This window comes from Lampetra planeri, chromosome 54, assembly GCF_965212315.1.
Source record: "Lampetra planeri chromosome 54, kcLamPlan1.2.h2, whole genome shotgun sequence".
Taxonomy (NCBI): domain Eukaryota; kingdom Metazoa; phylum Chordata; class Hyperoartia; order Petromyzontiformes; family Petromyzontidae; genus Lampetra; species Lampetra planeri.
Window position 1 is genome coordinate 3,817,177 of NC_136160.1, and position 12,314 is coordinate 3,829,490.

Sequence of the window (12,314 nt, forward strand, 5' to 3'; positions counted from 1 at the left end):
AAAAAGAGCTATATGGCTCAGTGGGCTTTACCTGGTAAAATAAAAATAGTAAAAAAAAAGTTAGATCTAATGTCGCTTTCTGCCAGCCCCACCAGAGTTCGTGGAGTTCTTCCTCCGTTGAAGGAGCTCACATCAGTGGTTTTACGGTGCGATCCATCGTTTGGGTTGCTTGACCACAATACAGCGGCTGCCACCCCTAATTGCACCAGCAATGAACACTTTGGTATAAGTTCAACAACAACGACTAACATCTTAAGAGTTTTCTTGAGCAAACCTCCATCCGCCCGATGAACATGTTACTCCACAATTGTATTTTAATTACAAGTGCAGTTTGTTTCGCCGACCGCTGCTAAGCGTCTACGTACGTACACGCCGCTCTGTGAAGACGAATTTGCGCCTTAACGACAAATGAATTGTCGCCCTAAACCAAAATCCACGTCCGACAACCCCCCCCCCCAAAGGGAGTTGGTAGTGGTGTCGCTGTAAACACCACGTGAACACTGTGGACATTTTTGGTCCCCAAAATAAAATGTAAAAAAAAAACACCTGACATTTGTCAACACCAACTGGGAGCTGCCTGCGTTCATTCTTCCGATCGCTTCTGTGTTACGACGGGATGATCGTTCAGAACGGGTGCTCTCTGTCCACATTATTGCAGGCCCGGAGACGAATAGATTCAACGGCACAAATCGGAGGTTTTCTTTCTGCTGTTTGGGAGCACACATCTGCGTGTCGTTAAATGAACGCAGCGACCATCCTGAATTAATAACACGAACAAGCAGACAATATTCCTTCGTCGTAAATCAAGCTCTCCACGTAAAAATACACGAGCATTACTTGCACAAGCCATCGGCCGTACCGGTCTTATGGTGCTGCTTTAATTACAGCAGCAGTGGACGCGTGTCCACACACGTAGAATGGAAATAATACAATAATAAAAATAAAACATTATTAAATAATTCTCACGACGTTTCGGCCACAACGCAAGCAGCCGTCCTCAGGTGAAGACCAGGTCTGTCGGGGAGACAGCGTCTGAATGGAGACGAGTCTGAATGGAGACGCTGTCTCCCCGACAGACAGACCTGGTCTTCACCTGAGGACGGCTGCTTGCGTTGTGGCCGAAACGTCGTGAGAATTATTTTATTATGTTTTATTTTTATTAATTTATTATTTCCATTCTACGTGACTTTACCGAAAGAACCAAGAAGAAGAGCTTCTCAGCTCGTGAGTTCCCCCCCCCGGTATAAATAGTGTCCGATTCTGGCGGAACGATGCGATTGTCCGTCCAGCACGGCACGGCTCGGGAAGACTTTTCCACTCTCAAAGGCAGCTCGGAAACTGGTGGTGTGTTGGGGGTGGGGGCGGTGTGAGCGGCTGCCTACCGCTAGTGCGTGTGCGTGTTGCCCGCTCGGGCTCGTGTTGTTTGGGTGGGGGATGGGGTTCGGACGTTGTTGGGGGTTTGGTGGTGGTGGTTGTTGTTGGTGGTGGTGGTGGCGAGGAGGAGGAGGGTAGAGAAAGAGATGGGGGTGGTGGTGGTGACCCAAATTTCGCAGCCAGTTTGCGAGCAAAGTTGCCCCGTTGGGTTGGAGACGCGTTGGACCGGAGATTTTCCAGCGCAGAGGCACGCCAGGAATTTGGCCCGGCCCGACCCTTCCTTTCACAGTCGCTGGGCAGAAAAAGCTGAGAGCTTTATAGGGTGGCAGTTAGTGGAAGGGGGGGGGAGAGACGATGTGTGTCTGTGTGTGTGTGTTTTTGTGTGTGTGCGTGTGGGGTTGTTGTTTTTGTTGTCTGCTTGCGAGCGCGCGCGCGTGTGTGTGTACGTCTGTGTGTGTGTGACTGCACATGTTGTATATTTGAAACTGCCGAATTCTCATGTACATGCTCCACGCTTTGTTTGACCTTCGGGTGGGAGGGGAGTGTGTGTGTGTCTGTATGTGTCTGCTCGCCTCCCGCGTACTAACGCAACCGCGTGTGCTGCTTTGTGCGCGGTGGGTCTCGTGTGTGTACGCGCCTGTGTTTGCGTATAGGGGACGGGGGGGGGGCTGTCGTCTTTGTGTGCGTGTGTGTGTACGAATTTGGGGGAGCGGTAGTGTAGCGGTTAGCGCGCTGCGGTACGAACCCGGCGACCCGAGTTCCATTCCCGCTCACGACCAACACCCAGTGATGATAATCTGACCCAGTACCTGGGCCTCCCCTAGGTCGACTCAGCCTCAAACGAGTAACCGAGTGCGGTGTGTGAAATAATCGCCACGAGGGAGACAAAGGAGGCCGGGCGTGATACTGGCCAACCAACCCCCTCGTGTGCCGTGCCGGCTTTCATAGGTGCTCGTGAACAGCACTTGCCCCAACCCACTGTTAAGGCCATACGGGGGATCTTTGTCTTTGTGTGTAGTCGGGGGAGTCGGCGAGGTCGGTGTGGCTTTGGGGTAGTGGCAAGCTGCTGAAGAGAGGCGAAGGAGGAGGAGAAGACAGAAGGGGGGGGGGTCGCAGTGGTGGAGGAAGAAGGGGGTGGGTGGATGGGTCCTGGGGGGGGGGGTTGGAGAGTTTGCACGGAGTTTTTTTTTCTTGTGTAGAATCTCGGAAACAAGGCGACCCATTGTCCCTGGCGGGGCCGGGATTGTGTGGGTGCAGCGCTGCACCTGACGGGGCTAACCCCAGCCGCATTCCACAAGACCACCGCATTCACATGCAGCCAGCCAGCCAGGGCTGCTGCTGCTGACCTGCCTGCCGCTGCTTCTACCGCTGCTGCATCTTCTGCTGTTTCTTCTTCTGCTGCCGCTTCTGCCGCTGCTGCTGCTTCTTCTGCTGTTTCATCTTTTGCTGTTTCTTCTTCTGCTGCTGCTTCTTCTGCCGCTGCTGCTGCTTCTGCTGCTGTTTCTTCTTTTGCTGCTGCTTCTTCTGCCGCTGCTGTTGCTTCTTTTGCTGCATCTTCTGCTGTTTCTTCTTCTGCTGCTGCTTCTTCTGCCGCTGCTGCTGCATCTTCTGCTGTTTCTTCTTCTTCTGCTGCTGCTGCTGCTTCTTTTGCTGCTGCTTCTTTTGCTGCTGACCTGCCTGCCGCTGCTTTTGCCGCTGCTTCTTCTGCTGCTTATTATTTTGCTTCTTCTGCTGCTGCTGCTGCTTCTCCTGCTTCTTCTGCTGCTTCTTCTGCTGCTGCTTCTCCTGCTGCTGCTTCTTCTGCTTATTCTTTTGCTGCTTCTTCTGCTGCTGCTTCTCCTGCTGTTTCTTCTTCAGCTTATTCTTTTGCTGCTGCGGCTGCTGCTGCTGCTTCTGCCCAGACGAGAATACAAGCTATTCACTATTTTTTATTTGACCACATAAAGCCCCGCTGAGCTTCTGTAGCTCTTTTTCAGAAGCGGCCTGGCTATCACAAATTATAGTTCAACGCAGTGGCTTGTCAAATACTGTAAACGTGTTTTTATGTTGATTCTAAATGCGGAGGGAAAAACCGGGAGGACCCGGAGAAAAATCCACGCGACCACGGGGAGAGAGACACGCAAATTCCAAATATACAGCAGCGGGCATCAGGGTTGGGATCGAACCCACGACCTCCTGTATACCAGGCGAGGTAGTTAACATCTCCTAGGCACCGGGACCCATCTTATCGCGCTCAAAAAACGCGACCTATCTTCGAGATTTTTTGTAAAATGCATTTTTTTAATAGATTTGTTTTTCACTTCACAATAACAAAGGCCCACGCTGCAGAACGCCGGGCGAAAAGAATAAAACAGCCGCACATGGATCTACGCCAGGCCCCATGTACACGACCCGTCCTGGGTGATGGCGGGCGGGGGGCGAGTTGGGGGGGGTACAGACAACCCGGGGGATATCTTCGAGATTCTTCAGAGGCACAGGAACTCCTCCCCCCCCTTCTTTGGGATAACAACACATATTACCATACAAGTGTATATTCGTTATAAGCCGAAGAATTTGTGTCCGTGCAATAAAACATTTTTTTGTAAACTACTTTTTTTTCTGAACGTACGTATGTATTTTTTTTGTAACCGTTAGGGTTTTGCTGATGTTGGAAGGCTGTCTCAGTGGATCGCGGTTTTTTTTATTTTCGCAAACAAAACTTAGGTGAACTGGCCGAGTGAGCAGTGGCAGCGAGTTTTCCGCTCGTCGCGGCGGCGGTTCGGGGTCATGGGAAGAAGCGTAGGGCCGTGTGTGTGTGTGTCAGTGTGTGTGTGTCAGTGTGTGTGTGTGTGTCTGTGTGTGTGAGTGTCAGTGAGTGTGTGTGAGTGTCTGTGTGTGTGTGTGTCAGTGAGTGTGAGTGTCAGTGAGTGACTGTGTGTGAATGAGTGTCAGTGTGTGTGAGTGTGTCCGTGTGATTGTCAGTGAGTGAGTGAGTGTCGGTGTGTGTGAGCGAGTGTCAGTGTCAGTGAGTGAGTGAGTGTGTGTGAGTGAGTGTCAGTGTGTGTGAGTGTACATACATGTACATGAATGTTTAATCAAGTACAGTACAGTTAATGATTCACTCATCGTCCGTGTCATGATAAATATGAAAGGCGCGAGCTGGGGGTGGACTCGTTCCTTGCGCGGGCGATGCGGTTACCACGCCGTCAAATTCACGTTCGCGTGATGCCGGGGTGGGTGGGTGGGGTGGTTACCCGACTGCCGTGCGTGCAGCGAAAGTCCCGAGTCACACAAAGGTGCGAGTGTGAATTCGCGTATGAGCAGGTCCGCGTGCCCCCGAGACCAGAGGTCGCAACCGGGTACCCGATACCCGTACCCTACCCGATACCCGGCTACCCGATACCCGGCTACCCGTACCCGGCCGGGTACGGGTACCCGTTTGCGACCCTGGTGCGGCCGGATACGGGTACGGGTAGACCGTGAATCACTATTTTATTACTTCCCTTCTACGTGACTTTACCGAAAGAACCAAGAAGATGAATCCCTGCAGTCACGAAAGCTTTAAATCGAAATTGGTGAGTAACTGTTTGTCACTCATTTCCCAACGTCTTGTCTCTTCTCACAATTCAAGTTCCTAGAATCAACCCACCCGCGCCTGCAACATGGCTTCATCCCAGAGGTCGCAATCAGGTGCCCGATACCCGTACCCTACCCGTACCTGGCCGGGAACGGGTAGGGTACGGGTACGGCCGGGTACAGGTACGGGTACCCGTTTGCGATCCTGGTGCGGCCGGGTACGGGTAAGGAATCAAAACCCGTTTGCGACCTCTGCCCGAGACCTCACTTGTAATTGATTAAAACCAGCATGGCAACAGCGCCCCCTACTTGGCGGCAGACCATTGCCGCCCGTGCAATGCAGCCGCCTTTTCTGACAAGCCGCGCGCAACGGGAATGTCGCGAAAGGCCAGAAAAACGAACCTTGGTGGGAGCCCTCCAGCCAGCGGCGGTGCGTGCGGCAGTGGTTGTTCACGTGGCCGCCTCTAGTCCAGCGGCCGTGGAGGCAGCAGCGAAGGGAGGGGTTGGTGGATCGCCGCACACAGATGTTGTGAAACTCCCTTTCCGTGGGTGTCAAGGAGGTGGTACAGCCAATCAGTTTTCTGCCTGTACGGGGATCGAGTGTTTCAACCTGCAGGACGTCTTGGAACGGGGCAAAGGGGTTAACGGAGCATTTCACCTCCCCCACTGCTCGTAGTCGTGGGGGACCTCCCCACCGGCATTGGAGAACGCTGGCCTCTGCCAAGGAGTGTTCACATTTCGCCGAACATCGGTACAAATGCTCTACAGCTGTTTGCACTCGGTCCTCATGGAGACAACACTTGCCCAGTTTTCAGGAAAGTTCCCGTGACGTGCGCCGTTCAGGCGGAGTTCATGGGAATGTTTGGGTCGGTGCTACTTGGCATATTCTGGTGTGATGTGCGGCGAGAATCGTTGTCGATTGTGGTTGCGTGGAACGCCTTTGCTTTCACACCGGCGACAAGATCGATGGCCCATCGGGGACCAACTCGAACCATCCGTGCATCCCCGGTGGACATAAAATGACGAGCGCTTCGTGGGAATTTTCTCCTACGGCGAGAGTGACCCCTGCCATATAAATGTGGAATTTCCGTCACTAAATATTTCTGCCTGGCAGAAACCGGGCTGAGAGCGCATCCGAGCGGGAATGGTCGTGTGTCGGTGAATAGGTGCCGAGCGGGGGTGGTGATGACGCATGTGGGAAATGGGTTTGTACGACCCAAGCGATAGAAACAACTTCTATTGTTCACATCTGTTACTCCACACCTCCAGCCCCAGGGATTGTTGCGAGGGACGCGTGTAAACGTACGTGTGCGCCTTCTCACAACCAAAGCTGCTTTTTACCGTTCTCATGGTGACGAACGAGCCGGCTCCACCGCATCGTCCCCGCATGCCTCGCACCCCCCGTCATTAAGTATTATCCGGTTATGAATACTACGCACTATGGACGGGGTTGAAGAACCGACCTTTGATGCACTGCCATCTGCTGACTTGGCAAATCTCTACGATTCGCTCGCCTCCTAGATGGCGGAGCAGCTCAAGATTAACATGACACGAGTTGGGATGTCCTATATTTTATGAAGTAGAGTAATCAAATACCCTCCTGATTGCCGATGATATTACTCGGCTAATCGGATAACATTTGGGGGGGGGGGGGGGGAAGTGTAACGTCTGTTGGCACGTGTGCACCGGGATAAATGTGATGTGGGCGGGGCTTGGTGACATCATTGACACAATCAGCCAAGTAAAACTGGGTGTGGCCTGTGCTGGGGGTTTCCAGCCTTCGGGAGTATGTATGTACGTACGTTGAATTTCTTTCGCACTGCACGTAGCCGACCTTGCTAATCGGAGGTGCGGGGATGGAAAGGAGAACGAACTAAACACAATAAAATAAGTGGGCGGAGGCGTGAAGTCTGGGCGGCCACTGTCTTTAAAAGGGTGGCAACGCATTGTTAATAGTCGAGCCTCACAGCAACAAGCACCTGGGTTCGCTTCCTGACTCGGGTGCCATTGCGTGTGGAGCTTGTACGTTCTCACCCTGTTTTCTACGTGGGTTCCCTCTAAGTGCCCCGGTCTTTCCTCCCATAGCTAAAAGCTTAAAAAGAAATTGGTATAATTGGACCAAACGTCCACAAATACTGACAAAGTTGACCTGCAAATTTCTGAAGCGGGGATTACACACTGCAGCATCGCACCATTGCAAATGCGCGATCCTAACAACAACAACCATTAAAATAATAACAAGTTGTACGAACAGATTATCGCAGATAATAAAACGTGCACGCTGTCAGGTTATACTAGCCCAGGGGTCGGCAACCCGCGACCTCGGAGCTTCATGCGGCTCTTTGAAGGACTACTTTCGCGGCGTTATTTATCAAGGGCCCACCGTCTCGTATTCACGCTGCAATTGCGGCTCTTGTCGTATTTATTTTGTTGTGAGTGAATTGAAAAATAAAAATGGCTCTTTGTTATTTTGGTCTGCCGACCGCTGTGCGATCCAATGTGAACCTAACACGGGGACTGGCTGTCCTGGCTATTTCACATTTTAAAAAAATACTGCAACGTGGGAACGATAGTGGGGGGGGGGGGTGAAACCTTCCTGGGGAGGGGCGACCATCCATGGAGATGCCCTGGCTGAGCACGCGAACGCTGGCGCCTCTCGCTACTTACGTAACGCAGCGGTTGCCATTTCTGCGAAAAAATTGTGGAATTCCACGTGGCTCAATTCAAATCGCAGGACAGGCCCACAGTCCAACATTGATAAACTTTTGGTATGAAGGAAGAGGAAAAGCCCATTGCCACAATTGCGATTTCACTCAAATATTGTGACGATCCGATATTTGAGATGCAGATTTTAGATAATAACCAGGCGAAGGTGTTTGGATAGTTTTCGTAGGGGGGGCCCTGGGGGTGCCCTCCCCAGCCAAGTCCGTGAGCCTTGGGGGGGCGGGGGGGGGAGAGTGGGGGGGGGGCCACCGTCGATGTTTGAGAGTCGCGACCGAGACCTCCCCTTCACGCCATCGGGTCGTTTGCGGGGAACCTCGAGCGACGACGCGGTGCGATCTCTTCACCCGAATTGCCGAGTCTTGTCTTGTCTGGTGCATTCTGAGTTTATTTGTATTTTTCTGGAGTGTTGACATTTCTACGCCTACAGCGCTCTGTGGTCCTTCGGTGAAAGGCGGCGTTATAAAAACACCAAGTTGTTTTCGTTGTCGTTTGGAGGTAGAGTTGCGACGTTAACAAGTGGCGCAACAATGCGGGGTATGGCCCACCGCATGCTCGCGAGTCATTTTTGCTTCCTGTCAACATCCTGGCATTGCCTGGCGATCGAATGAGAGGATGTACGTGTGTGTGTGTGTTTGTATGTTGAACTTTTTTCACACTGTACGTAGCCAACCGTGCTAATAGGAGGTGTGGTGATGGTCGTGAGCAGCCCCAGGTTGAAACGTTTTATTTTATTTTACCAGGTAAGGCCCGCTGAGCTGTGTAGTGACCTGGCTGTCACAAATGATAGCTCAATGATGTGGAAATGTATAGCAGCCAAATACTCTAAAAGCGTGATGTTGATTCTAAACGTGGAGGGAACAACTGGAGGACCCGGACAAAAATCCACGCGACCACGGGGAAAGAGACACCGCAAACTCCAAATATACAGGGGTCGGGATCGAACCCACGAACTCCTGTATACCAGGCGAGGTATTTAACCTCCCGACCTGTGGACACGGGAGTGGGCGTTATTCATGGAGCGACGGACGATGATGATGACGACGTCGCTTGTTGTTTTGCGTGCGCGCTGCCGTCGTGCGTTGTGCCGGACGCAGGCATGTGCGTCAAGTGCAACAAGGGGGTGTACGGCTCCAGCCAGGCGTGCCAAGCCATGGGCAACCTCTACCACACGTCGTGCTTCACCTGCAGCTCCTGCGGTAAGACCCCCACCCACCGCCCCCCCACTCACCGCCCCCCCACCCACCGCCCCCCACTGCTCACTGCTCTCCACCCCATAGTGCTGACTCCTATCACCACACAGTGCTCCCCACCACCCCACAGCACCGCCCCCCCCCACCACCACCGCACAGCGCCGCCCCCCCCACCACCACACAGCGCCCCCCATCCACCCCACAGCGCTCCCACCACCACACAGCACCGCCCCCCCCACCACCACACAGCGCCCCCCACCACCCCACAGCGCCCCCACCACCACACAGCGCCGCTGACGTTGCCTCGGAGAGCGATGGGGACGTGCCGCTTTTCCCGGCACGTGTGCGTTTTTGAGATTGTTTTCTTTTTCTTGGGGGGGGGGGGGGGGGGGAGAGCCATCGTCCAGCTGTGGATTCACAGAGGGCTGTCGTCATTATTTTATTCAAGTGATACATAGGCGCGTGGTGCGCGTCCTACGAGCACCGTTGTCATTCTTCGCGTTGTCGCGTGATGAATGAGGAGGCGTGCGCACGAGTGAGATCCCTCCCCGCCCTCGTTCACGCATGCACGTACCCACGTTGGACTTTTTTTCGCACCCTACGTAGCCGACCGTGCTAATCGGAGGTGCGGTGGGAGGATGGGGGGTGGGGAAGGACAAGAAGACGTAGGTATCGTGTGTCTGTTCCCATTCACTCGCTAAGCCCCATGGTCTCGGAGAGTTCGCCTGAAGGCACCGCGGCGTGAACAGACTACGGGCTCGGTGTCATTGCCCGAGGCTCAGACGGGCAGACGAAGGGCCCACCATTCAAGAAATAATTCGTGCGGATCGGCTTCAACGCTTGTCCTTCAGAGCTCTCATTTCAGAGGGCATCGGCACGTTGCTTTTTTGTTGTTAATCGTGCTTGTGCGCCGCTGCCAACGCAGCGGCACTGAAAAATTCGTCACATTTCAAGGAAGTTTTATTTTAACAGTGGACCTTTAAAAAACGACAGTTTTTTTTCTTCCAATTATTGTTTGTGAATTGGACGGTAAAGGAGCGTGTTTGCGCGGAACTTTTTCTCGGCGTTCGCCTCGCGCCGAACTCTGGCCGCCAAAAAAAAAGTGCTCGACTCCGTTTGCGACTTCCGTTTGATTGGGCCGCTTTTTTTCGAAATGCGACCGTCAAAACATTTCACGGCCGCCATCGTGCAAAAAACTCAAACCGTTGAAACCTTTGAAAGGTTTTTAAAGAAAGAAAAAACAGCATTGTGAGCCGATTTTGGTCGAGAATACCGCACAGCATTTTCAGCCGCACTTTTCTAGCAAAACTAGTTTTGTGTTGGGGGATGAGGGCTGGGGATGAGGGGGAGATGGGCAACCTCAGAGCACTCAAATCCCTCCTGACGGGATGCAAGTCGAGCGACGATGCTCACTATTTATGTGTGTATATGTTTTACTTGGTTAGACCCCACTGAGCTGCTCTATGTAGCTCTTTTTCAGAAGCGACCTGGCCATCACAAATGTGTGGACATTGATAGCAGCCAAGTACTCTAAACGCGTGTCGTTGATTCTAAAATGTGGGGGGGGGGGGGGGGGGGAACCGGAGGACCCGAAGAAAAATCCATGCGAGCACAGGGAGAGAGAGAAAGAGAGACGCAGCCTCCAAATATACAACACGTGTTGGGGTCTGGATCAAACCCACGACCTGCTGCATACCAGCCGAGGGAGTTAACATCTCGCCACCGGGGCGCCCTGCACATTACGGAGATCAAGGGGGGGAGGATGCTGCGAGTGAAAGGAACTTCCCGAGGCTACCAAATCGCTTGGCACGTTTTCATTCTTTCTCTTCTCTGTGAGGAACGCCCTCCTTCTCCTCCTCTGTGGGTTTTTTTTTTGTTTCACGTTGCACGGCGCGCGAGAGCGAACTGATGCGTCCTGACGACTCGTCGATTGGCAGCGAATGCGGGGACCCCCTTCACGGAATGCACGGACTTGAGTGGGTGGAGGGGTGTAAATTGGCGAGCGACCGCACAGTGCAAATTCGACGGCACGAAGCACCGACCGGAGCATCGACCACACAAGTGGTGAACCAATTGTGAACTCCAAAAAAATTATGCCGAAGCAATCCGTCGCACATTTTGTTTCGGTGTTACGTAAAGCAAGCAAGGGCGGTGGAGGGGGGGGGGGCAGCTCACTGATAAATCCACGGGAGTGGGCACCCATTGTGGTCGGTGACCTCGAGAGAAGATGCTAGGATTAGTGTAATTGGAGCAAAAGACTCGACACATTGATCAGCAACACTGACCTTAAACAGAAAAACACGCACATGTATAATGATGAAGAGAAACACTGTCCGAAACGTCGGCCATTATATTTAATCTTTTTAAGGCCTCAAAGTTGTTGTAGATGAATTTGTTGAGTTTTTCTGTTGTGCTAATTGTGTTTGTGCAATACTGACAACGCAGACGCGTCGCCAACTAATTTGTGTTGTAAAAGCAGATCTTGGGAGGTTGTGCATTGATTTTGCACATCTCCTTCCGATACAGCATCAGGGAGCCACTGGAGCAGCAGTGGCTGCTGTTGATGCCTTGCCTGGGCAATGCGCATTCACATGGCCACTTTGACTGGTGGTCAAAAAAAATCTAAAAGCCTTTGCCAACTTCCTAAAGCTTGAGTCGAGGCACATTGATGAATGAATCCTTATGGGTGTTTGTCATATAAATTGTAATTGTTTACGGCTATAGCGATTCCTGGGAAGCATGCCGTAGGTTATACGCAGAAATAATTTTGAGGATATACTCGAGGGAAATATCGTCGACATCTCAGGATCATTTTAAAACCCAGTGCTTTGAAGACAGATTTGAATCAAAAGTTATGTAATTTCATAAATTAGTTCCTGCCCTATAATTCACAGTTTTTTCCAAGTTTCCCTTAAAGATTTTTTTTTTCATAACATTGGCGTATCGCGTGGTTGTAAATGATACTTAATAGGAATGGGTTTCCGATGAAAGAATTTCAGATGTCGGATTTTTAAGGATATGTTCAGATTTTGTATAATATTCATTATGCGATACATTTTATTTAACTTCGCTTCTCACTAAGAAAAGTCACTGGCACACGACCCCAATTATGGCGGAAAAAGCCAGAAGTGACATCATATAAGTGACATAATTTCCTGTGACATCATACTTTGGGATAAATCTGAAACAAATATTTTTTTTTCCGTATCATCCAATACTTCATATCTAGGTGCGATTTTCAAACCTTTCATCCAAAAATCATGAACACATCTCTAGTTGTTAATATTAAAATATACTGACTACAATAATTAATTGGCACTTATTCACGTGAAAGCTTGTACGACCTTCATCAGGCAAACAACATTTGTAAGAAGCACTGAATTGGTCTGCGTATATTCCCCAGAACATTCATATTTGTCTCTTGCATGACAGACTGTCCTTTGAGTTTCCATCGCCTGGATTTATTTCCCA

General features: G+C 51.5%; 1 protein-coding gene across 1 annotated transcript in view; it reads left to right on the plus strand.

Annotated features, from left to right (window-relative positions):
- LOC144735219 (Wilms tumor protein 1-interacting protein homolog) overlaps positions 1–12,314 on the plus strand; it is a 67,807-nt gene that overhangs the window by 40,541 nt on the left and 14,952 nt on the right. The window contains exon 4 of the mRNA XM_078617696.1: positions 8,748–8,849. Within this exon, the coding sequence (XP_078473822.1) occupies positions 8,748–8,849 (102 nt within the window). The remainder of the gene's footprint in view (positions 1–8,747; positions 8,850–12,314) is intronic.